General features: G+C 44.6%; 1 protein-coding gene across 2 annotated transcripts in view; it reads left to right on the top strand.

Moving 5' to 3' along the window:
* The window catches only part of LOC126281326 (homeobox protein CHOX-CAD), a 312,230-nt gene extending 285,346 nt beyond the window's left edge, over nucleotides 1–26,884 (top strand). Inside the window, exon 3 of one of the 2 annotated variants that reach the window (XM_049980183.1) lies at nucleotides 21,269–26,884. In XM_049980183.1, coding sequence (XP_049836140.1) covers nucleotides 21,269–21,514 — 246 coding nt within the window. In that variant the 3' untranslated portion in view covers nucleotides 21,515–26,884. The remainder of the gene's footprint in view (nucleotides 1–21,268) is intronic. The other variant, XM_049980182.1, reaches the window with a different exon arrangement.
* The last annotated feature ends 233 nt before the right edge of the window (nucleotides 26,885–27,117 follow it).

The raw sequence follows: 27,117 nt of genomic DNA on the forward strand, positions 1-27,117 counted from the left end.
CCTTCATTCGATCTCTCCGAAACCCTTCATTTCAGTAGGATAATGCACGACCGCATGCTGCAGGTCGTGTACGCGCCTTTCTGGATACGGAAAATGTTCGATATTTCTCCAATGAATACCCGTTTATCATCTCCATTTCTTCTTGGTGTAGTAATTTTAGTGGCCATTAGTGTACTTTACAAATGAGTAAATCCCTTAAATATTTGATTTTAAACCTGTAAGCGAGAAAAAGTTTATAATATATTTGAAATTATGTTTAAAGTTTGTTGGAAGTCGCTACCGGACGAATGTTGTCCGGATACCAGCACGCCATCAGTTATGTCCCCTCAAGACAAACACACAGTTTCTGACGTAATTCTTGTATTATTATGTGAAACTAGTGACATAAGACAATACCACTTAATTAGTAGATTGCTACAGCATTTTAAATTTTTAAATTCGGTCAATAATTACCCCATCTATTGAAATAAAATTCTTCGGCGCCTTTGGAAGACGCCAGGTACCAGGCTGCGACTGGTGCCGCAGGTAGCAGGCTGCGACTGGTGCCGGCTTCCGGGATGGCTCTTCACTGATACAGCTGAGGCGCTCCTTAACGCTTCCAAAGTGAAACTCATTACCGTTACTGACATTTCCAAAATTTTACTACTCTATTTCTGAAACAAATATGCACGTAACATGCACTGTCTTAGCATTAAGTTCTAGTCAACGAGAGGAAGTATATTTTCGCAGCCTTTTATCTCGACTTTGGCTGATGTAGAAGCTAACAACCGAAAATCAGTAAAAGAATCTTAACTTCTCCGCCTTACGTCCTCTTGGCTCCTCAACTCATTACTGCATACATGGTGCCAACTGCCTTGACCCAGTGGTAACACCGGTTTCCGCAGACGTTAAGCGCTGTCGGGCGTGGCCGGCACTTGAATGTGTGACCATCCGGTCTGCCGAGCGCTATTGGCATGCGGGATGCTCTCAGTCCTTGTGAGGCAAAGTGAGGAGCTACTTGGTCGAGAAGTAGCGGCTCCGGTCTCGGAAACTGACATACGGTTGTGCTTACCACAGGGCCCTCCATATACGCATCCGGTGACGCTGTGGCCTGAGGATGACACGGCGGCCGGTCGGTACCGTTGGGCCTTCATGGCGTGTTCGGAGGAACTCATATATACGAACGTGAAAGCCATATGAAATTACATAATCGCAGATTCGGCAAGAGCAGCATTTTTCTGTCTCCGCAGAAATAATTTTAATTTTTTGTAATGCAGGAATACAGCACTCCATTGATTAACGAGTTTCACTGAATAAACTGTTAACTGTATTTTGTTTCTTTGCGTCTCCTCTCAGCGCCAGATACCCAGTCTTACGTGCTTGTCCCTAAATGCTCCTTCAGTGTGACAAAAGGGCTTCACATAGACACAGAACATATTGAGTTTAAAAGTATCTAATCTCTTACTAATTCGTGAAGTTTAGGACTCGCTCTCCTTACAGAAACTGCTTATTTTATTAGAAGAATCTTTCGTCAGGAAGTTACTTGGTAACCTATAACTGATCTGTATGAGTTTAGTGCATGTTTTGTATCGTTTTGTCGTTAATTTCTTGAACATCACAGATAAATAAACATCAGAGAAAAATCAATCACCAACATTATATTCTCTAACATAATCTACAGCAGTGTGACAACAATCGGGTAGTTTTTCGATTCTAAGGCCGTTGTAATGTACCCGTTTGGAATAACAAAAAGTTATCGTCAAACTCAGTTTGAAACACATTTCCGTCCAGAAAAGAATTTTGTGGATGTTCGATCCAGAAGGAACGAAACAGGTAAATATTTGAAAGCACGATATCAATGGCACGGGTAAGGAGAGGGATAACGCCCCAGCCTTGGTTATGGGTAGTTGTTTCTGGCAAATCAGCAGAACACAGCCTTCCTGTAGACTTCTTGACCGTTTCTCTTACACTGCACTAAAAGGCGTCTCAGTTGTAGCAGTCAATACCAGCTGCGATGCACATATAGGTAGTTCTGGGAAGTTGTTTGTAGCACACAACACCCTCTTCTTGCCGCCACATGCGCGGCATTTTAATTTGTGGACACTCAATGACCTTTGCTTCAGGAGATGTTTTATTTCTTATGATGAAGTTAACATCAAGCCATCATACGTTGTCGTCAGTAATGATGTAACGAGGTAGGGTAGCAATGCTTGAGGACAAAACTGATGACATTCAAGCAAAAATGTATATATGACCATCGCTTTGACTTTTGTTGCTTCGAATTAAAGCGTGCTCCTCGCCGACACACGAGATTTGCCCCTTACCAATTGAATGCAAATCTTAATTGAAAAATGAATGTGTAAGTAGTCTGTTTGTATGTTGGCAGCGCTGTAGACTGTGTTAATATCGCTGACAGCGCTCTGCGCCCTCGGCAAGAAATTCTGTGGTTGAGCGGACTAGCAGTTAGCGAGTGGATAGGGAAGTGTATGGACGTGTTTTCTCTTAGTGGAGACTCTGTGTTGGTAGGACATGCACTGTAAAGTGAGACGCAAGGAAATGATGATATGTTTGATTGGTAATGTTTGGGCAGTGCAATTATTGACAACTATACAATTTTTGGAACTGGATGTCAAATGAATAAGGTAAAATTTTCTAAATACATTATTTGCTCTTCAACAAAATTTTGCTTTTTGCTAACCACATGCCTCCTTGTAATTAAGAAGCTACAGTAGTTAGAATCTTTTTATTAAGCTGGCCGCTGTTGGTACTTGCTGTAATTGCTGCAGTTCGTGTTATGAAGATTTTTTGTGTGGTTAGTGACTTATGAAAAATAAGGGGGTTTGCACTATCGGGATTCGTGATTGAAATGAGTTTAGGCAATTAACAGAGTTGGAGGTAGTTTCATATTTCTTTTATTTAATATTTTTTGGATTTTTATTATTGTCAGGATTTCTTGCAATTCAGGGTCATTCTTTTGGGTTAATTATCGTAAGTCATGTTATTACTGTATAGCAGCACTGTCTCCAACTAATTCTTTAATTATGTTTATCATTTAAACACTGACTTACAGAATTTTCCCTGACAAAGACGACTCAAACTTAACCTATTGATTTATTACCCACAATAATATGAATAATAATTAGTTCCACCAACTACGTCTTTTAATTCCAGAATGAAATTTTCACTCTGCAGTGGAGTGCGCGCTGATATGAGCCTTTCTGGCAGATTAAAACTGTGTGCCGGACCGATACTCGAACTCGGGGTCCTTAGTTCGAGACTCGGTCCGGCACACAGATTTGACCTGCCAGGAAGTTTCAAGTCTTTAAATTATTTTCATCATTTAAACACTGATCTACAGAATTTTCCCTAACAAAGACATCTCAAACTTAACCTATTGGTTTATTACCCGCAGTACAAAAGACCAACGTAATGTGACTGCTGTACAGTGACAACATGACTTAGAATAATTAACACAACAGAACGGCCCTGAATTGCCGAATATCCTAAGAATAACTCATTCTTTTTCATAAGTCACTTACCACACAGAAAATATTGATAACACGAACTGCAGCAATTACAGCAAGCAGCAACTACGGCCAGTTAAATAAAAAGATTCTAACTACTATGGACTCTTAACTACTAGTAGCATATGATTAGCAAAAGAAAGATTTTGTTGAAGAACAAACAATGTATTTAGAAAATTTTACCCTATTCATTTGATATCTAGTTCCAAAAATTATATAGTTGTCAATAATTCCACTGCCCAAACATTACGAATCAAACACACGTCATCCTCCATTTCCTTGCGTCTCACTTCACAATGCATGTCCTACCAACACAGAGTCTTCACTAAGAAAAACCATGTTCATACACTTCCGGATCCACTCGCTAACTATTAGTCCGCCCAACCACAGAACCTCTGACCGAGGGCGTAGAGCGCTGTCAGCGATATTAACACAGTCTACAGGGCTGCCAACATACAAACAGACTACTAACAAATGGTTGCTGTTGATCATTGGGTGTACTGACCCGAACCATCATTGATTAAACTGTCGAAACGTTCTTAATCATAGCCCGTAAGTCTTTCTGAATGTGGCAAATCATTCATCTCAGAACGCTCCTCTTTGACACGAGAAAAACATTCCTGTCATCATTTCCCTGGGGTCAGAAGCCCTACACGCGGCACCAATGTTTACACCTAGCTTCACTGTCTTCCTCCGCATTCTAATTCCAATGCGGACAATATTCCGCTAATATTAGATCTCTTCACAGCTGACCCTCCATTTTCTAAGCTTTAAGCAATACCCATGTCTTTCAAATATGCAAAATTCAGTGCGGTTGAAGTCTGCCGCCTCGAGGCCAAACTCTCTCCCGGAAATGTTTCTGCCAAATTTCGCTTTTACTCATAGATAAGAAAATGAAATAAATTACCTTTCCGCTTGCTCCAACTTATACCGTTGGCGTGTAAAGGAAACGCGCTTTAAAAACAGTCTTGGAAGGAGTGGGCTCAGCTCTCAACTGCACGAGCACAACGTGCGATGTCGACCGGCAGACCACGAACTGGTAAATCGGCAGCACAGCTCGTGCCCCCTTGCAGGACAGCCGCTGCGGGTGGCTGGACACGGGTCCTGCGGGCAGCCGGTGTTGGTACAGCACCTGTCGCCGCCTCAGGCGAACGACTCGGATTTCATATGTGCAGTCGCCGCGAATCGCCAGACTGTACACCGGGAATTATGGTATGGATTTTATTTTGTTGATAATCCAAAGACGACGGTGATTATTATGACAGTCGAAACTTCCTGGCAGATTTAAACTGTGTGCCGGACCGAGACTCGAACTCGAGACGTTTGCCTTTCGCGGCAAGTGCTCTACCAACTGAGCTACCCAAGCACGACTCACGCCCCGTTCTCGCAGCATTACTTCTGCCAGTACCTCGTAGAGCAGTTGCCCGCGAAAGGCAAAGGTCCGGAGTTCGGTTCTCGGTCCGGCACATAGTTTTAATCTCCCAGGAAGTTTCATATCAGCGCACACTCCGCTGCAGAGTGAAAATCTCTTCTGGAATATGACAGTCGTTTTCATTCACTTATCTTTTCCTTTTGTAGAAGCCGCGTGTTTTTCATTAGCTTCCTGTGTTCGGCACGCCGTTCATCCGCCCATTTGGGACCAGCTGTTTATTTCTTGTGTGGCAAAGACCCGCATATGACCATACAGTTGTGAAGATGTTTCCGTTTTGTCTGTCTCTTTTTGTTGTATGACCATTTCCTCCAGATATTTTCAGACGTTCACCTAACACGGTGTTCTTGTGTTCATATGTTCCAGTTGCAGTTGCATTTTATCCTGCTCAAGTCATAGTGCATTATTCGTAGGCGGACATAAAACCCAACTTTGACTTTCCACACTGTGTCAGTAAAAGCCACATTTTTACAGTAAATGAAGTATCGAAAATGTTACTCTGTCATTGCTGTCTGAGAAAACGAATGCCCATAACTCTATCACGTACATCATTGCCGACTTCTTACTCAATACCAACTTCGTCTGTTAATAACAGATTTTTCAACAATATGTGAATAAAAATTTCACTATAATTATTTCTCTCCAAAAAGTTTTCAAAACAACTATTAGACGTCATAGGGTTGACGAGTGGTTTTGTATAACCTCGTTAGTGAACTAACCAGTTAGAAAAATCATTAGGATGAAACAAGGACAGATAGCCATACGGGAGCGATGGCCAACATATGTTGTTCTCCAATTACATGCCTTACAGCGCTACCGGTCACTTGGTGGTGAGTCTTCCTCGCGAGTGACATGTTCATGCTTGCCTTGACACTTTTATTTCAATGAAAAGTAAGTATTTTTCGTGATTTTAGATTTTAATACATCTTAATCTTCTATATAACATGTCAGTACTTTTCCATCTTTCCATAAGCTAGACTTTGAGTAGTTACGGATGCTTACATTTCAGAGCTGTAAAAGTCTAGCTGCATACCGTCATGTTATTTACTTTTCATTTTTTTATTTTTATTTTTTTTACGGGTGCCAGCTAAATACGCTCGTCTGCTGCAGTGAGGGGCAATGTGCAATCGACAACTCCCGAGTGCCTACGTGTCTACACGTCGGTGTTTACGTTTTACTGTTCATTCACAGATGCCCACGACAGTAGTGGGTGAACAGCAGGCAACTTCGCCTCTTTCGAGGCGCTCATTTTTAAGCGCCAAGCCATAGCAACTTGCCTGAGTCGCTTATGTCGGTGCATTTCCCTCTTTGCACCTGTAACGCCGCTAGAATGGTTCCCCATTACTCTCTGCTCCATTTTATACTTTCCTTTCTGCGTGATTTGTCCGTAACACCACCAAGTCGCATTCATTGTGGAGTTAGGCTGTGGTCATAATGTTTTGGCGATATCAAGTTAATAAGAAATTCCCAGAATCTTCACAGGTACATAAATAAAAAAAAAAGCTCTATGCAGTAAGCAGGGCGCACAGTGGAATTTTTTCAGATCTCAATACGCGTCTCTATTCACCTCATTACAGTCAAGAGATGTCAGTTCGAACTTGTGTCTAACGAAGTCTGTATCTTTCTATTTCCTGAAGAATTTAACCTCAGATACGTCACTAACTGGCATTTAATTATAACAAATCGTACAAAAAACAACGGTCTTTTGATTAATCTCTAATTCAGAACTGCCTTAAAATGGCATGCTCAAGCTATAATACGAAAAGCACCACGTATGTATAGCCTTTAATCAGCTATACGTTTCCTGCCTGTTTTTTTTTTTTTTTTTTTTTTTTTTATAGTCGTACCAGAAAGATGGTACGCTGAATTTAACCCTTGCTTGCCAACGTTATCTGAGTGTCACTATATTGATTGATTGTTTGTCATGGTACTCCGTGCTATAAGGAGTATTTTCTCCACTTAATACTAATGAAACATGGCCATTTGATTTGAGAATGGGCCCATTTGTGTTTCATTTTAATGTGTCACACTTCCCATTTCCTGTCTGTACCCATCCATGAATGTGTGATTGCATGAAGTTTGAATGTATGGGATATAGAAAGTTGAGGGACTAACCAAAGGTAGTTATAATGTGGTGCTCTTGCTAAAGCAAAACCTATGGGCAAAGCAAAACAAAGAGATTGCCTGAGGGTTTCGTAAAAGATCGACGGAATTGAGAGTTTGAGGGTCGCAGGTTGTCACACCCAGTAAGAGATGTTCCCCTCCCTATAATTCGAACAGAGACTTTGTCTCGGGAAGTCTGCCACTTTTTCGGCACTGTTAGACTGGCTGACCTGAAGTGCAGACGTTTTTGTGGAGCTGTTGCGGGTATGGTATGAAAAACGTATCAAAACGAGTTATGTCATCGCCGATAAGATTCTCAATCTGTCGATGTAGTCAAGGAAGTGTTATAAGACAGTTTAATTACGATTATTTTGATGATTCAGGTGATAGGAGTAATTGTGTTGGCCATCAGTTCCGCACTCTACTTCGTGAATATTTGCGGGTGAAATTTGTTCAGTTGAGGGAACGTTTGATGAAGTTGCGTTTTAACCGTGGTTTTTGTAGAATAAGTTTGGTTTTCATACAGGTTTCTTTGAAACGAGGGTGTGAGCACATGTTCGCACCATTCTGCGGGAATAGAGCTTAACGAGTAGAAATTCAATGTTTTGCATGTGTTTAGCCATGTTAAATGTTTGCTAAGGGGATTAGAAAGCGACAAAAGTATTTTCAATTAGTTATTCTGTGAATTTTTGGTCGTTTCTTTGTGTCGTGTAGTGGAGAGATACGGCTCACCAAGAGTGCGTGTAAAATCTGTTCTAAGACCCGTACGGCATTAGAGTGTTGTAAATTGTACCAATGATTTATAAAAGTGATTTGGAGAAATTTGAGACCGCTTTTTGTGGAAATTTTCGTTCAGTTTCAACTTGTTTTTTTTTTTTGTAAGCTCTGACCATGTGGTTTAGCAACAGTTCATATAATATCTGAATCGAGAGTAATTCAAATGTTGTTTCTTGCAGTCCCATACAATGATTTTGATAGCCCTCAGTCGCATTTTACGTAAAAATTTGGTATTTTTCGGGTAGCTGTTTTTGTGAGTACCAGTGGATTCCCATGTGTTACCGTCACGTGTGTCTTACTTCCCCCACGCTGGTTCAAATAGTTTGTTTCGATATTCTTGCTTGAATTAATGACCAATCAAACATACATTCAGAGACGTGACTTGGAATTCAAATTTCGTGTAGGTGTTATTTGGTATAGACAGGCTGCCCCACTTTCTTTATGGGAACCATATCAGATATGAAAGGTGTACAAAATATAATTTGAGTGTGTACAGCAGCATAAGTCCCCTCACGAATCTCTCCCTCCTCCCCCCCCCCCCTCCCCTCCCTGTATTGCGTGAATGTTGTGTTAAATGCTGACATGCTGAACGGTATAGAAACTAACTCAGATCCACTATCCAACATCTTGACAGAAATTCTTTTGTACGTAAGAGAACAAAGGAAAATCTTAACTGTTTTCATTGTTTTGAGTCAAAACGCTAGATGTTTTTGCCATACCAAGCCTCTTATTATATAAATCCCTTTTTAAAGTTATTTCGAGAATAATTAAAGTAGATACTTATAAAGAATCATGAAATTCTATCGATATAACAAAATTACCACTCCCTTTCCTCATTAAATGCGGATTGTTTTTCAACTGCACTGTAAAGAATAGTCTGAAAGATAAACTAAGAGATTGCTGAAGGAGTAGTTGAAGCATTAATGGAACAAAATCAATGAAAGTTTTAGTTATGGTCATGAATAATCAAAAGGTTACCCTCCCTCCCCCCTCTACTGAATGTTTTGGTTCGAGGTAATGTAAACGTTATCCGTTACATCCTTAATTAATTGAAGTTTCATGGACAGTGAAGAACCATTAAATACATAGATAATGTCGGGCAGGTTTGAACGAATGAAACCGATGTACTACGAACCATAACATCCAGTAAGAGGCTGATATTTGTCTAGCAAAGTGGAGAGAATTGCGAAGGAAATTAACGCAAGTTGCATATGCACGAAGAAAGCGTAAACTGCGAGACAGCAGGAGAATTAATGAAATTCATGCACCGTAATTCCATAAACACAACAGACGGCAACCGTGCGTTCTCATTTGGCCAGCCCTTTTAAACAGTACATAAAAAGTACTAAATAAGGACTTCATCCATAAAAGACATAACCCAGCAATGCGTCTGTGCCGTGAACGTTACGTTGCACTTCGATCGCCGCGTCTGTTTACACGAGGCCAAAAACCTAGCGCTCCTGAGCTGCCCTTCACGCCGCTCTTCTTTGGATCTTGTCTCTGTCTTTTATTGATCAAAGATGCTAAGGCTCCGACGCTGATCACCAATGCTCAAGAATTGGGCGACAAATTTTCTAGCAAGCCATCCCTTCAAATGCGAACATTTTGGTAAAGCTTTTTCGTGAATGAAACAAGTTTACTGTTACCAGTCACAGTTTGTTTATTTCCATGACGAGTTCGGGGCGTTTAAGCCTACATCATCAAGTGGATGTGTATGGCGCAATACAATGTAATGTATCATGACAGAACTATCCCACATAGAGCACAAGATATGAGACAGGGAAAGTTACCCTAACTCTTCATGAAAAGTATAAGAACTCCAACTCCAAAAAAGATAGATGCCGACTGTCGTGCATACTGTAGAACCATCAGACATTAAAGTCATGGTTGCAAAATACTGACGCGGATTATTTACAGAAGAATATGAGGAACTGGTAGTAGCCCACATCGGGGAAGATCAATTTGGGCTGAGGAGAAATGTTGACAATCGATTCAGCAAGGAGACGTTGATGGCAGTCAAATGCCTACTTAATTTAAACAAACAAACAATAAACATTAATAGGCTACCTACAACTGTTTTTAATACATCAAACTGATATTTATATTTTAAAGTTTTACAATAAATTTATTTAAACATATGATGATTTCAGGAAAAGCATGGTTGAACGGATTCAGAAAGAGAACTCCAAGTATTTCACTAAGGCAGCCAGAACCGATATCTGCTGCTACAGCCCGAGTCTTTAACAAGATACAAGTCAAAGCAGTTTTTGAATGAGGTGGTGCAAACTCATCATATTCAGCCAATAAAAATTCGGAATGCAGATGAATCTGCGTTTTCAAGCGTGTTGAGACCTTCTAAAATACTTGCAGCATGAGGAAAGAAGAAAGTAGAAGCAATAACTAGTGGAGAACGAAGTATGAGCTCTTCTACAAATTTTATTCCACCTGTTCTCATTCTTGAAAGAAAAAGAGCAAAAGATGAACTTTTTGATAATGCTCCAACTGGCACATTAGGACTGGTTAATGAATCAGGATGGATGAGTGTAAACTTGTTCCTACGATGGCTGAACCATTTAAGGAATATGCTAATCCTACAAACGAGAATAAGGTCATTCTTTTATTGCATGACCACTCAACCCACAAATATGTTGATGCACTGACTTATGCTAAAGACTATGATATCATAATGTTTTCATTTCCATTAGATTGCACACACTGTCTTCAGCCACTGGATGTGGCATGTTTTGGTCTCCTTAAAACAGATAGAACTAAGATGTTTCTAGTATGTTAAGAAACCATACTGGTAGAGCTGGGGTACAATTTCAGGTGGCAAGTTTATATTTAGCAGCATATGGAAAAGCTGCCACTATTCACTATGCAACCAGCGGTTTTGCAAATACCGTAATCTGGTCATTCAACCCCAGTACTTTCCCAGATGTCCATCGGTTTTGACTGAGAAATCGCTCTTGGAAAAAGAAATTACTGGAAATGAAACGGTAGGCCTAATTACTAAAGCGAACCTACAAGCAGAAAACTGTGTTGTTCCAAAACTGCCTCAAATTTCATCAGTCCGCCTATGTCACATTCTGATAATGCAACATCTCCTCGATCAAGACCTTCTTTTATTAGGTCAATTTCTTTTCGAGAAACTTTACTGAGAAAATTTAGAGAACCCGCATTTGAAGCTGACTGCCGAACGATTCTACTGCCGCCAACATACATTGCCCTTAAGGACCAAGATAAGCTACGAGAAATTAGGGTTCATACGGAGATAGTCGTTTTCCTTCTCTCTTTTGCGAGGAAATGACTAGTAGTGGTACAGGATACCCTCCGCCACGCACCGTACTTGGCTCGCGGATTATCTATGTACACGTACATGTAGACATATCTCCGTCTCCTTCTGGATCTCAGGCTAGACTTGTTTCTAACAAACGGAAACTGAGTTCATAAGTTCTGACCAGCAGTCCATATGGTTTAGAAGTACAAGCCAAATTCAATCAAGAAAAGAGTGTTGGGATGCAAACAGGCTGAGAAGGAACTTTGTTTAGATTTGCCTATTGGACGTGACGAAGATGTGGACTTTAGCGATGATGGTGATGATGTTCCTTGTCTGTGTTGTAATGACTTATTTAGTCACTCTAAAGCAAATGAGACGTGGTTTAGGTGTGCTAAGTGTTCAATGTGGGATCACAGCAAATGTGATGGGGTTTCACATAGGGCAAATATGTTTACATGTGATATTTGTAAGTAAATGTGGAAATCTATAGAAGACAGAAGGGTGTGTCGTTTTGTCCAACGATTGCCATGACATGGGATTAAGTAAACTTTCTGACAGTACGTTCCAATAATGACATGAGATATGATAGTTTGTTTTCGTGAATCACTGTGTCGCTGTGTAGTTAATGGTTCTTAATGTTAATTTGCAAAAATTGAAGTTTATAATTCTAAAAGTAAGCCTGTAGTAGAGTTTTTTCCTTATGGTATGTAATTTTAGGACACCTTCCCTAACTTTTATGTAATATTAATATTTGAAAGTGTTGGCTGGGCGATACACTTTGAAATTTTAACGGTAGCAGGGATAAAACAGAGAGAGCGAAAGGACAATAATAACTTGTAAGGAACCAGAGGACTATTATAAGAATTGAAGGACGGGAAGGGAAAGCTATAACTAAAAAGGGAATGTGAGAATGCCGTAGCCTAACGCCGATGTTATATCTGTACGTTGAGCAAGCAGTAAAGGAAAGCATACAAAAATTTGGAGAAGGAATTGAAGTTCAGGGAGAAGAATGAAGTTTGCTGATGACGTAATTCGGTCAGAGATGGCAACTGATTTGGAAGCGCAGCTGACTAGAAAAGCGTCTTGAAAAGAACTTATAACATGAGTGCCAACAAAAGCAGTGGTCGAATTAAGTCAGGTGATGCTGAGGGAATTACGCTAGGAAAAGAGACAGTAAAAGTACTCGACGAATTTTGATGTTTGGGCAGCAAAATAACAGGTGATGGGAGAAACAGAGCGAATATAAAATGCAGATTGGCAATAGCAAGAAAAGTATTTATGAAAAAGAGAAATTTATTAATATCGAATATAGATTTAAATGTTAGGAAGACTTTTCTGAAGGTACTTGTCTGGAGCGCAGCCTTGCGCGGAAGTGGAAAGAGGACTATAAGCAGTTCAGACAAGAAGAGAGCAGAGGTTTTTACAATGTGGTGCTACGAAAGAATGCTTAAGGCTAGATGGTTAGATCGAGTAACTAACGACCTGTTACTAAATCGAACTGAGGGAAAACAAATTTGTGGTCCAATTTGACTAGCAGAAGGGATCGATTAATACACTGCTGGCCATTAAAATTGCTACACCACGAAGATGACGTGCTACAGACGCGAAATTTAACCGACAGGCAGAAGATTATGTGATATGCAAATGATTAGCTTTTCAGAGCATTCACACAAGGTTGGCGCCGGTGGCGACACTTGCAACGTGCTGACATGAGGAAAGTTTCCAACCGATTTCTCATACACAAACAGCAATTGACCGGCGTTGCCTGGTGGAACGTTGTTGTGATGCCTCGTGTAAGGAGGAGAAATGCGTACCATCATGTTTCTGACATTGATAAAGGTCGGATTGTAGCTTATTGCGATTGCGGTATATCGTATCGCGACATTGCTGCTCGAGTTGGTCTAGATCCAATGACTGTTAGCAAAATATGGAATCGGTGGGTTCAGGAGGGTAATATGGAATGCCGTGCTGGATCCCAACGGCCTCGTATCACTAGCAGTCGAGATGACAGGCATCTTATCCGCATGGCTGTAACGGTTCGTGCAGCCACGTCTCGATCCCTGAGTCAGCAGATGGGGACGTTTCCAAGACAACAACCATCTGCACGAACAGTTTGACGACGTTTGCAGCAGCACGAACTATCAGCTGGGAGACCCTGGCTGCGGTTACCCTTGACGCTGCATCACAGACAGGAGCGCCTGCGATGGTATACTCAGCGACGAACCTGGGTGCACGAATGGCGAAACGTCATTCTTTTGAATCCAGGTTCTGTTTACCGCATCATGATGGTCGCATCCGTGTTTGGCGACATCGCGGTGAACGCACATTGGAAGCGTGTATTCGTCATCGTCATACTGGCGTATCACCCGGCTTGATGGTATGGGGTGCCATTGGTTACACGTCTCGGTCACCTCTTGTTCGCATTGACGGCTCTTTGAACAGTGGACTTTACATTTCAAATGTGTTACGACCCGTGGCTCTACCCTTCATTCGATCCCTGCGAAACCCTACGTTTCACCAGGATAATGCACGACCGCATGTTGCAGGGCCTGTAGGGGCCTTTCTGGATACAGAAAATGTTCGACTGGTGCCCTGGCCATCACATTCTCCAGATCTCTCACCAATTGAAAACGTCTGGTCAATGGTGGCCGAGCAATTGGCTGGTCACTATACGGCAGTGACTCCTCTTGATGAACTGTGGTATCGTGTTGAAGCTGGATGGGCAGCTGTACCTGCACACGCCATCCAAGCTCTGTTTAACTCAATGCCCAGGTGGTTGTTTTGGGTACTGATTTCTCAGGATGTATGCAGCCAAATTGCGTGAAAATGTAATCACATGTCAGTTCTAGTATAATATATTTGTCCATTGAATACCCGTTTATCATCTGCATTTCTTCTTGGTGGAGCAATTTTAATGGCCAGTAGTGTGGTACACGAATACAGTAAACAGGTTCAGGTGGATGTGGGTTGCAGTACTTATGCGGAGATGACGCTGGCATAGGTTAGACTAGCATTGAGAGCTGCCTGAAATCCGTCTTCGGACTGAAGGGCACACCAACAGCACTCTGTGTTATAATACAACTGTGGCACTGTCTCCTGTGGTCACAGACTCCGTATGTTAAATCACATACACCATCGCACTTTGTAAGCAGTGAAAGGAACAATGATGATGTGTGGAATCTAAGACACAACACAATCGTGCATGTCATATTTGACCACACAAATTTGTCTGATGATAGAAATTTGGCCCGCCGAAACGCGTCGCGGACATGAATGAGTTATGAACATTAAAGGCAAACTTGTTTCATTTGATTAGCCACTTCTTTCGTGAATGAATTAAATTTCATTAAGATTCTTCCAATGACTCGCAGCCTGGCATCCCCTTTTCCTAAAAGTTGCTTTGTGGCCATTGCACTAGGTCGTTGCGGTCGGTTGCTCCTAGGTATTTTACGGTTGTTTCCTTTTCCAGTGATGTAGTGCCAGTGGTATAACCGAACAGTATTGGATTTCTAAGCCTATTTATATGCAATAAATTACATTTGTTGACAATTGGTTCGGAGTGCAGCAACATTCGCTAACATTTATTGGTAACCACTGTCACAACAAAAAAAGACACAAGTTGCAGTTAAACAGTATTTAATTGTGTATGTCATACCTTTAGATAAGAACAAATGCTATTGAGTTTTACAGTTGAGCGTCAGGCATCATGAATGATTTATAAATAGAATTATTTAACCTTATGTCTTTTATTAGATGACATCTAAATGTGGTGGCAAGAAACATTAAAGATCTCCTAACAAAATATGTATAAGCCTGCTTCTGTTGATAGTCAACTGGTGATGCCTAATATGAGTAGGTGAAACATGTTTGGTTAAATACAAAATAAACATTGTGTTGCAAGAGATGGATAGCATTTGTCTCTATATGCATGATGAACATAACTGAAATATCTACAAGGAAGAATGGTTGCAGACATTAACAAAACATAATTCCGTTCACTCACCTAATTTTTTCCGCCGCCTAAGCATCTGTGACAATGGTTTATCATCTTTGGTGATGCTTTTTAATCGTTTCAGAACACTATCGAATAAATGTCACGAAATGATAGTAAAATTCCACCGTCTTGCTTATCATATGTGGGTGATGATAGTAGACGGTACCGGAGTAGGGAAACATGGAATTCCGAACGTCTCCAAGCAGTGGACACCGTACACCATCTTAGTTCACAGTAGGCCGACTCTCGGGTTTAGGGAAAAACTGTGAATATTGCAGTCTTCTCCCCCCTGGGGGCTCACAACAGTTTTGAGAACACGTGCTTGGTTACAAGGAGGCCTCAGCCTTCGCAGCCTTACTTTCATTCTGTGCTGCAAGCTTTTACTTCCGCTATCCGTTTCTCCCTCACCTCTCCATCGGATGGTTATCTTCGTGCAGACACTGCTTGGACCTGGATTATTATTGGGACTCGATTGTTCATTTCTGGCGTTTTCTGCAACTTTTCAACACATAAACACACGGTCGCTATTGTTGGGTTTGACCTGCCACGAATTTTCAAAATTCTCCAGAAGTGTGGATCACACAGGGAAGGTCGCCAAATGCGGTATATACTTCACATTTATGCCTTTCCATCTTTGCACACTTCCCTTTAATAAGTTAACATACCCAAAACCCAGCACAGTCACCATCCCATTGAGGTGGGGTCGTGAGGTACCTGCGCAGTGGCAGCCCCTGGCCATGCAGGGATCGCACTGTTGGTGCCTGAGCTGAAAACCCCCTATGTATGCCAAGGAGTATGTGCCCATCATGACTGAGGCGTAGGGACTCTGAGCATCGGATTACGGCCAGGTAGGCATTGCGGAGGCTGGGTGGCAGCCATGGGGAAAGCACCCATTCGGAGTGGCCGATGAGCCGCAAACCAAGTGGATGGAGAACATAGGGGCTGCATGCACAGTAGCTAGCTGCCGATGCTGACGGCACAACCAACATAAGCCCTGCTACCGCCATAAACAATTGTGTTGCCGCTTCGTTGTTCGTTGTTGAGTGAATGCAAGATGTCGTTAGATTTCAAAGGCGAACTATTTAATCTTCTTCAGAAGCAGAAGCTGAAGCCTGAGACTGTTCCAGCTGTATGTGTCCCATCCTCCAGAGCTGATTTAGGGAGCAGTATTGAGCATAGCAATGAGAGAAAAATTCGGACACATAAGTGAATTTACGTAAGCAAGCAGAAGAGACTTTAGACGTAAATACAGGGTGTTTCAAAAAGGACCGGTATATTTGAAACCGTAATAAAAACTAAACGAGCAGCTATAGAAATACACCGTTTGTTGCAATATGCTTGGGACAACAGTACATTTTCAAGCGGACAAACTTTCAAAATTACAGTAGTTACAATTTTCAACAACAGATGGCGCTGCAAGTGATGTGAAAGATATAGAAGACAACGCAGTCTGTGGGTGCGCCATTCTGTACGTCGTCTTTCTGCTGTAAGCGTGTGCTGTTCACAACGTGCTAGTGTGCTGTGGACAACATGGTTTATTCCTTAGAACAGAGGATTTTTCTGGTGTTGGAATTCCACCGCCTAGAACACAGTGTTGTTGCAACAAGACCAAGTTTTCAACGGAGGTTTAATGTAACCAAAGGACCGAAAAGCGATAAAACAAAGGATCTGTTTGAAAAATTTCAACGGACTGGGAACGTGACGGATGAACGTGCTGGAAAGGTTGGGCGACCGCGTACGGCAACCACAGAGGGCAACGCGCAGCTAGTGCAGCAGGTGATCCAACAGCGGCCTCGGGTTTCCGTTCGCCGTGTTGCAGCTGCGGTCCAAATGACGCCAACGTGCACGTATCGTCTCATGCGCCAGAGTTTACACCTCTATCCATACAAAATTCAAACGCGGCAACCCCTCAGCGCCGCTACCATTGCTGCACGAGAGACAATCGCTAACGATATAGTGCACAGGATTGGTGACGGCGATATGCATGTGGGCAGCATTTGGTTTACTGACGAAGCTTATTTTTACCTGGACGGCTTCGTCAATAAACAGAACTGGCGCATATGGGGAACCGAAAAGCCCCACGTTGCAGTCCCATCGTCCCTGCATCCTCAAAAAGTACTGGTCTGGGCCGCCATTTCTTCCAAAGGAATCATTGGCCCATTTTTCAGATCCGAAACGAGAACTGAATCACGCTATCTGGACATTCTTCGTGAATTTGTGGCGGTACAAACTGCCTTAGACGACACTGCGAACACCTCGTGGTTTATGCAAGATGGTGCCCGGCCGCATCGCACGGCCGACGTCTTTAATTTCCTGAATGAATATTTCGAAGATCGTGTGATTGCTTTGGGCTATCCGAAACATACAGGAGGCGGCGTGGATTGGCCTCCCTATTCGCCAGACATGAACCCCTGTGACTTCTTTCTGTGGGGACACTTGAAAGACCAGGTGTACCGCCAGAATCCAGAAACAATTGAACAGCTGAAGCAGTACGTCTCATCTGCATGTGAAGCCATTCCGCCAGACAAGTTGTTAAAGGTTTCGGGTAATTTCATTGAGAGACTACGCCATATTATTGCTACACATGGTGGATATGTGGAAAATATCGTACTATAGAGTTTCCCAGACCGCTGCGCCATCTGTTGTTGACAATTGTACCTACTGTAATTTCGAAAGTTTGTCTGCCTGAAAATGTACTGTTGTACCAAGCATATTGCAACAAACGGTGTATTTCTATCGCTGCTCGTTTAGTTTGTATTGCCGTTTCAAATAAACCGGTCATTTTTGAAACACCGTGTATATTAGTAACTAATGAACAAACGACTGGCGAAGAAAACAAACAAAAAAAAATAATGATGTGCTAGCGACACCGCGTGTTTGTGCCAGCAATTAGAAATTACGACAAAAGAAATAGCATAACTTGGACAAAAGAATTCAGATTTACAGGATCCCATGTCTAAGTAAAATGCCAATTTATTTAAAATAAAACATTTGCAAAAATTGGGATAGGCGGCTGCCTCCGGCTTATCCGACGACAAAGTACGTTGCTGCTGAAGACACAAGTGTTCCCGACCACAACCCTTACAGAACATGGGTCCCCGCAGCAGAATGCCACTATATATTCTCGTTTTGGCCCAAAGTCAGTTACGACTGCAGTGGGAACGAGATCATCGAGATTGGACCGTGGGTCAACGGAAACGTGTCGGCTGGTCGGACGAATCAGGAGTATTGTTACACCAGGTTGGTTGTCGCGTCCGGATATACTGTCGTCTCGGCGAATGGCTGCTGGAAACGTGCACCACGCTACGTGTGCACGCCAGTCGGGCAGGTATTATGCTAGGGGGCACATTAGGCTGGATTTGCACGGGAGCTGTAGTTTTAGTAGAAAGCACGTGACCATTATTGTGGACCACCTGCATCCCGTCACGGTTCTTTTCTGTCGCGTGGAGGATGGCAACCACCAGAGGGATTCCTGTCCTTGACACGAGACCAGAAAACGTGCTGCGGTGGTATGAGCAGCACAGTAGTGAACTCACGCTGCCGTCGTGGTCACATTCGCCCGATCTGAAACACGAATTGAACACATATGGGATGTCAGCGGGCGCCGGCACCGGTTCGTATTTTGTGGGAAAAGTGACTTGTGCGAAAACGTCTGATGCCACAGAGTCTGGAAGCGTACCGAGGGCTTTTCGCACCATTGCCCGCAAATTTACTGTTGTCTTGAGTTCCAAAAGTGGACCCACACGCTACTGCGCGGGTTGTCGTACCTGGAGAGCGCTCTGCAACCCAATATCAACATGTTCTCTGGCACCGTACTGGGATCCGTGTGAGAATGCGGACCAGATTAACTGTGGGCAATTGTTGTTACCGTCGATTGTTATTGAATTTACTTCCTGAGCATCTACTACAGTTCCTGGAAAAAAATAAAAATTAATAAATCCTATTGGAGTGAACCGGAGCTACGTGTTGATGAGGGAACATTTTTCCATGACACGTTACAATAAAAAATAAGGGGACAGTAATATGGCCATTGTATTCATAATTATCTCAGGGTCGCTTTTCTTACGGCTCAGTTAAAGATCTGAGACAAACAGTACACCGACAGGAGTACATTCATGAAGGTGGTTTATCGGGCGACATGTCAGCACGGGGGCAATGAATACTGTCCGTGTGTGTGAGCACCGGGCGGTGGCGCGTCCCATGCCAGGATGGCGCAGGACTCTCCCTCCCCTGCTGCGCCCTACCTCTCATTCGTACATTCTTCATAGCACCGAGGGGATTATTTATTTATTTGAGACCAACTACACTCCTGGAAATTGAAATAAGAACACCGTGAATTCATTGTCCCAGGAAGGGGAAACTTTATTGACACATTCCTGGGCTCAGATACATCACATGATCACACTGACAGAACCACAGGCACATAGACACAGCCAACAGAGCATGCACAATGTCGGCACTAGTACAGTGTATATCCACCTTTCGCAGCAATGCTGGCTACTATTTTCCCATGGAGACGATCATAGAGATGCTGGATGTAGTCCTGTGGAACGGCTTGCCATGCCATTTCCACCTAGCGCCTCAGTTGGACCAGCGTTCGTGCTGGACGTGCAGACCGCGTGAGACGACGCTTCATCCAGTCCCAAACATGCTCAATGGGGGAAAGATCCGGAGATCTTGCTGGCCAGGGTAGTTGACTTACACCTTCTAGAGCACGTTGGGTGGCACGGGATACATGCGGACATGCATTGTCCTGTTGGAACAGCAAGTTCCCTTGCCGGTCTAGGAATGGTAGAACGATGGGTTCGATGACGGTTTGGATGTACCGTGCACTATTCAGTGACCCCTCGACGATCACCAGAGGTGTACGGCCAGTGTAGGAGATCGCTCCCCACACCATGATGCCGGGTGTTGGCCCTGTGTGCCTCGGTCGTATGCAGTCCTGATTGTGGCGCTCACCTGCACGGCGCCAAACACGCATACGACCATCATTGGCACCAAGGCAGAAGCGACTCTCATCGCTGAAGACGACACGTCTCCATTCGTCCCTCCATTCACGCCTGTCGCGACACCACTGGAGGCGGGCTGCACGATGTTGGGGCGTGAGCGGAAGACGGCCTAACGGTGTGCGGGACCGTAGCCCAGCTTCATGGAGACGGTTGCGAATGGTCCTCGCCGATACCCCAGGAGCAACAGTGTCCCTAATTTGCTGGGAAGTGGCGGTGCGGTCCCCTACGGCACTGCGTAGGATCCTACGGTCTTGGCGTGCATCCGTGCGTCGCTGCGGTCCGGTCCCAGGTCGACGGACACGTGCACATTCCGCCGACCACTGGCGACAACATCGATATACTGTGGAGACCTCACGCCCCACGTGTTGAGCAATTCGGCGGTACGTACACCCGGCCTCCCGCATGCCCACTATACGCCCTCGCTCAAAGTCCGTCAACTGCACATACGGTTCACGTCCACGTTGTCGCGGCATGCTACCAGTGGTAAAAACTGCGATGGAGCTCCGTATGCCACGGCAAACTGGCTGACACTGACGGCGGCGGTGCACAAATGCTGCGCAGCTAGCGCCATTCGACGGCCAACACCGCGGTTCCTGGTGCTTGTACAGCCCTCTCGCAGTGTCCGGAGCAAGTATGGTGGGTCTGACACACCGGTGTCAATGTGTTCTTTTTTCCATTTCCAGGAGTGTATCAATGCTGCTCTGTAGTGACCTCTTACCCAAACTATAGGACACATGCACTCGCCAACAAAGTTCCTCTTAAAAACATTCCTTAATATTTATATCGAGATACGCCCAGTTTCTCCGAAACCTGAAAAGCGGTGGCATTTCTCATCGACTGATCGGTTTGTAAGTTCTGTCTGCGAAACGCCCTCTATGTGCTGGCCTGTGTCCCTGCAGCGGAAACACAGGACAGGTATCATCCGCCGCCTCCTGCAGCGTCTTCCACGGTTCCTGTGGCTCCGGGTGAAACGAGGGCTCCCCTGACTAATACGCTGTAGCCGAAATTTGGCGCACTCGTTTCAGTGGGTGAAGTGGATGGTCTCGTTCTCTCGTCCCCTGTTGAGCTCCAGCCACCGATACCGTTTTCTCAATTACTGTTCACTTCTAATGTTTAATCGTACGATATCGGAGGATCGGACGCAGAAATAGCGTGTGCGTTTGATGCGTGTTGCAGGTGAAGATCTGGTTCCAGAACCGGCGCGCCAAGGAGCGCAAGCAGGTGAAGAAGCGCGAGGAGCTGCTGCACAAGGAGAAGATGGAGGCGGTGCAGCAGCTGCACGCGGCGCAGCAGCAGCCGCCCCCGCAGCCGCCCCCGCAGCAGCCGCCGCCGCCGCAGCAGCAGCAGCCGGTGCAGGTGCAGGTGCAGGTGCCGCCCCCGCACTGCCACGCGCACGCCCACGCGCTGGCGCCCGTCATGTGACAGCCGCCCCCCTGGGCGGCGCCGGCCACCGCCGCCGCCGACGCGGCTGTCCTGTGACGCGAGGCCGCCGCCCCCAGCGACGAGGACGCGGCAGCTCGGCTCGGCGACAGCGACCACCGCAGCTGGGCACCGCCGCTGCTCTAGTGGATAGTCGGCCGCCTCTCCCGCTGGGACAGTGTGTGGTCGGCCACGACGCGAGATCAGCTGACGCGGAGACTACGGTAGACGTGCTGCCGGCCTGCCACCTCACCACAACACCTGTGACCGGGCTCTTCCAGAACACGAGTCACTCTTCTGCTGACAGCGGGAGAGCGTTACGAGTCCGGCTTGTCTCCTTCGTCCATTAATTTTGGACCCGTGTGACGGCACCACTACCGGACCGAGGAGCTGCCCGCATGACCAGTGGATCGAACAGCCAGATTCGGCAGCAGACTGGCCAGTGAATCGGCAGAGCAGCTCGTCCAGCAACCTGTACAGCTTGTGACAACCTGGCATGACACAAAGTTCTGTGTCACCATTAGAGGAGAGGAATCGTATCACTACTACGAGGCAGTACACGTCTCACCGTGCCCAGAAGAACGCCCAACGCAACTCACCTCCTGCACAGCAAGCCTTGGCCTCAGTATCAACAGTACATTCTAGACTGTCGACCAATAATATTATCAAACAACTGCAGCCTGTAACAGCCACTCGGGCGAAGTGGCAGTCTGAAGGTTTACCGAGAAGGAAGACTGTACAGCATAACATTTACAATTATTCACCTCACTGGGTCCACATTTCACACAAAGTTGCCGCTTGGCACGGGGACGGAGAACCGTGTCATATGATGGTAGCAGCTGGCGTAGAGGTGCAAGAACAAAAAAATATCTGTGAGAGTATCACTGTATGTACAGTACGCCTCTAGTGCAGTGTTGCTGCTCCTGATTTAAGGAGGGCTCAGGACGCAAGCGATTCCTTAAGAAGATTTGCACCCTCCACAGACAGCTGTACAGGGAAGTGTTCTACGATTGTGAAGTCTGTCACGTTTGGTGCCACGCGAGTATCTGCCTGACAGACAGCTTCACAAGTGACCCCGCCTCCAGAGCCGCACTGCTTCGACAATGACGCGGCGCTTCTCGCACGTCCTGGAATGCGTGGTGTCCTGCAACAGCCGCGGCTCATGTCCTCGAGTGCGGCCAGCCCAGCAGTCACGCTGCCGTTATGAAGTGAGAACCTTCAGGCCGGGTTTCGACGCTGTCAGCCTCAGTTGACGGACCTGAGGGTTTCCCACTGTGTGCGGACTAGCCGTAATGATTATGGATTGCTGCTGAGAAATAAGAGGCATATAGTTGGCCATTCACCTCTTTCGTGCAGTCTTCTCGACAAAAAATAGGAGACATGAAATAACTCAGCAGTTGATGAACTTTTGAATTCTGTCTATACCTCGCTGGGTACCTTTCGTCCTGCATTGGAAGCCGCGTCAGAGAACAGCCGTTCCAAATCCAGTGCAGTCACAAACCAGCGTGTGAATGGTGCCTCTAGCGTGCCAGGCCATTCGTGTAAACAGACAATAGAAGCATAGGGAAGCTACGATTCGTCTTCCTGAAGACGGTTTGCGAGCAATCAGTGTGACGTTTCGATTAGTCTCCGAGTGCAGTGGAAAGAACAGAGGGACGCCATGTGACTAGGACTTTTTAGTTACGAGCGTGCTATTTAGTGATATCGAGAATCAGTGGATAAGGCAGAAAAACTTGCTGAGAAGGACACTCTTTTTGTGTTTCATCATTCAGCTTTCTGACTCTGCAGTATGCTATTTATAAAAGGGAGAAACTGCTTGTAAGACTGGAGTCACTGCACCTCCATTATAACACTCAGCAGTACTTGTCTGCTGAGTAATTACACGTTATGTAAGTAATTCGTTCTTCGGAGGCCAGGCTGAGTGCTGTCCGTGGCATTGGAGGAACGCCACTTTTCGAGGCGCGCTCAGCCTTGTCGCTGAGACGGCGCTGACGCAAATGCGCGGAGGGATACTGAAGTAAGCCGGCTTCAAGTGACGCCGTGGTAGAAGGCGAGATCTGAAGCCGCGACACGTCGGCGAGCACGTACCTCCCTGTACTGACGCAGCTCTGTGGAAGTGAAAAACTGCCCCGACTGTATTACGACAGAACATTTCGTTTTATTCGGTAGACCACGTCGTTCTGATGTCACCGCGTACTCGTACCTGTGGCGGCGATAAAGAGAGAAACGTGACACGTGAGGTGCACGGACCACTGAAGCCTCCAAAGTGCTTTAATGGCTTCTTTCGGATTTTCTCTGATTGATTTCGGTTTAAGATTCAATAGACGCCCGTTCCACAGTGCTGACGTTGCAGAGAGTGCTCTCGAAGGTCTGAACATGAAGCTGTGCTCCGAAACGCACTCTGGCGAATACACCACGCTAAACTGTAAGACAGTCGACCGAATTTCCCATCTAGCTATGTAGGTGGTGCCTCGAAGCTTGGAAATGTCGTCATTGGCGAGATAAGCTGCTGCTCGAATAAAAACCTTTTATTGGCTCCCAATTCCAATACAAAAATTACTATTAGCTCCATAAAACAAGGTCGTGCCGATGTACTTAATACAGATAATTGTATGTCGAAAAACGTGTAACCTACAGTCGTATCTACTGACAGAAAATAATGTGACACCCATAGCTAATAAAAGCTGTAATGGTCAAAATAGCACTCGATTTTCTACCGGTACATGTGATCATAAAGGAACCTCTCAGATTACATTTTGTTACTGACGTCATAGTATTAACTGTGTAAGCACATTTACTCGATCTTTTACATAGCTGATGATGACACTTCGAGCGAAATAAAAAGATTTTGCACGAGCAGCAACTTATCTCGGTATTGATTTTTAATTTCCGTTTAAATCTACTCATACTAGAAGCGCTATGCTACCTCGGAATGGGTATCTGGGTCACGTTTAGCACTCAGCCTGCAGCGGCCTGCTCCTAGCAGAACGTAGCCCAGCTCCGACTGCGCGGCAGCTCGGCCCCAGGTCTCACGTCGAAAGCAGATAGAGGGGACAGAGTATATTTTTTTATATAAAGCGTGCCGGAGTGTGCTAGTTTCAGTCTCATTGATTGGTTTATCGCTGCTGGGACTTTTGTGTCGAAGGAAGCTAGCAGAAAATGCTGTTGTTGTTGTTATTGTTGTTAAACGGTTGTTGTCATTTCTGCACGCCTGTTGCGACCACACTCGACAGAGGGGACGACTGCAGTTAACAAACGACGGCCGAATGTTTTGTAGAATACTGTCTCTAAGCACCACTCGTACTGCAGAACCTCACATTCAGTTCGACTCCGAAAACAAGGAACCAATGTTAGCGACGCCATCTTAGTGAACGTTAATAGAATCTAATTTTGTCTGTTAACATCCGATATGTTTCTAGGCATTGTTATCGGCCACACACTTCCATTTTTGCCAATCCTGGGTACCGAATCAGCTTCTTCTATAGCTACTTGTATAACCACTGCACAAGGGAGCGTATGTTTCTTTCATACATTGAACACCAAATAACATTTTAATCTCAGATGTTAGGAATCTCTTTTCCCCTACACGAACAGTGACCAGATGTGCATGAAACAAAAGAACAACGCATTTTCGCAACTCGATCAACAAATCACCGAGATGCAGACTTCGGCTTCGTTTCTTTATTTTTAAAAGGAAGCACGGTATATATTATTAGCAGATCAGTGTGAGAAGAAATATACGAGAAGATATACGAACGATACGAGAAGAAATTACGGAGTGAGAACACGTCGAACGTTGGGATTTCTGCGCTGCTGCTATTGCTGCCGTTTGGACGGCGCACCGCGCTAAAGACTACACTGGATGCTGTTTTACTCCGTAATTTCTTTCCACACTTACAGAAAAGTTTCAATGCTGATTTCTTCTCATACGTATTTGCTAGTCTGGTACGTCTATACTATACTTTTGTTTAAAAGATGAAACGAAGTTAATGCCTGTGTCTCGGTGAACGACTGCACAAGTTATGAAAACGCGTTTCGTGCGCTCCTAGTCAGAGTTTGTCTACGTGAAAACGGACTGCAAATATTTTTAAAGGAGGTGCAAAAATCTGGCGCCACGGACCGTACTAAAAATTTAACGCCGCTGAGGATCGTTCAAAAATGGGAAGACGTGGAACGAGCAGGCATACGTTTATTGCTTTTATTTTGACGCAGATACGGGTCTCATAAGAAAATAAAATTATAGTGAAAATTAAATAATCTTATTCACTTTGACGAATTCTCGGCGATAAAATGAAATGGCAATCTCACTTGTTTTTGTGATATGTGTTCTTTTTTGCGGCCATGATAATCTCTCGGACATATGTTATGTGGGGAAAACGTTTCGAGAACGGATGTCAAACCGATTAGATAGGTAGCTGTACTCTGTATGGCTGAAAAAGTCAAGCCGTCTAGCCGGGTACCGAAAGCTAGAGTCGGCATATCGTGCTAACTTCCCTCGAGTGCCAGTTGGTAGCCTCGCATGCCTGGCTCGTAACTGGCTAATCTCTCACACAACACAGCAGCAGACGTCACCAGCCGAGCTCTGTGTACATTCTGATAGGCCTAGGACGAGAGAGTACCCGCCAGAAACCCGTAAAAAGCACTATAAAGTAGCAATTCTTTAACATCTTACTTCGTCGGCGTACAAGATGTATGATCAGTTAACAAAATAAAGAACAGAAAGCCTAACCTCACTCGTTCGGTACCATATTCTCTTCCATTCACGTTAATGACAAATATTTCGGCATTAACAGTCCCTGTGCGTTGCTTCTGTGTAACAGACGTTTCTACTTGCGATACCATGTTCAGTAACAGTATCTCTATTATTTTTATTTCCGTGTTCCAGTCCTAAGCATTTCGATGCAACTCCTCCATTTTCAAAGACTTCATTGACGTTTTTTGGCGTTACGTTTTTTTCAGTCTGTTGCCTCGCAGTAAGTGAACGACACAATTGTTAAGGTTACGAGAAAGCGTCCCAGACGAGAACAAATGAAACATTAGTGTCCACAATCTCTGCCTTACCAGCGCGACAGTATTTAGCGGAAATATAAATTACCTGCGGAACTATGTTAAGTGTGCGTTACGAGAACCAGCTCGGTTGGAAGCAGCGAGTGTCGGGCGAGCGACGTTATCAGCACGTCGCTCTTTGTTTGCCGCGGTCGGTCGCAGCAGGCGCCGCAGAACAATGCTTATCGCTTTGTAAAGTAGTCCCGTACACAGCTTTGTACAAACAGACCTCCTCTGACGGAAAATGTTTAGCACTCGGTGCCTACCTTGTAACATATTACTGAATAATATATATTCTAGTTACACTTTTAAAGAAATGAAGCTGTTGTGTGATTTCATTAAAAGAAAGCAACGGAGAATTCCATTTCCCCATTGTGTTCTTTCCTTTGATCCTCAGACACCACCTTCCGGCTTCCTCTGTCCAGAACGTGCCGAGATTGGTGACATAGGTTTGTACTTCTTAATACAACATTTGAATGGACCAGCCTGGGAACCAGTGGAACACGCAGGTAAGATAGCTGTACTGACATTTAGTGGTTACGAAACGCGGCTCACAAACA

Source organism: Schistocerca gregaria, chromosome 7 (genome assembly GCF_023897955.1).
Source record: "Schistocerca gregaria isolate iqSchGreg1 chromosome 7, iqSchGreg1.2, whole genome shotgun sequence".
NCBI classification, from domain to species: Eukaryota; Metazoa; Arthropoda; class Insecta; order Orthoptera; family Acrididae; genus Schistocerca; species Schistocerca gregaria.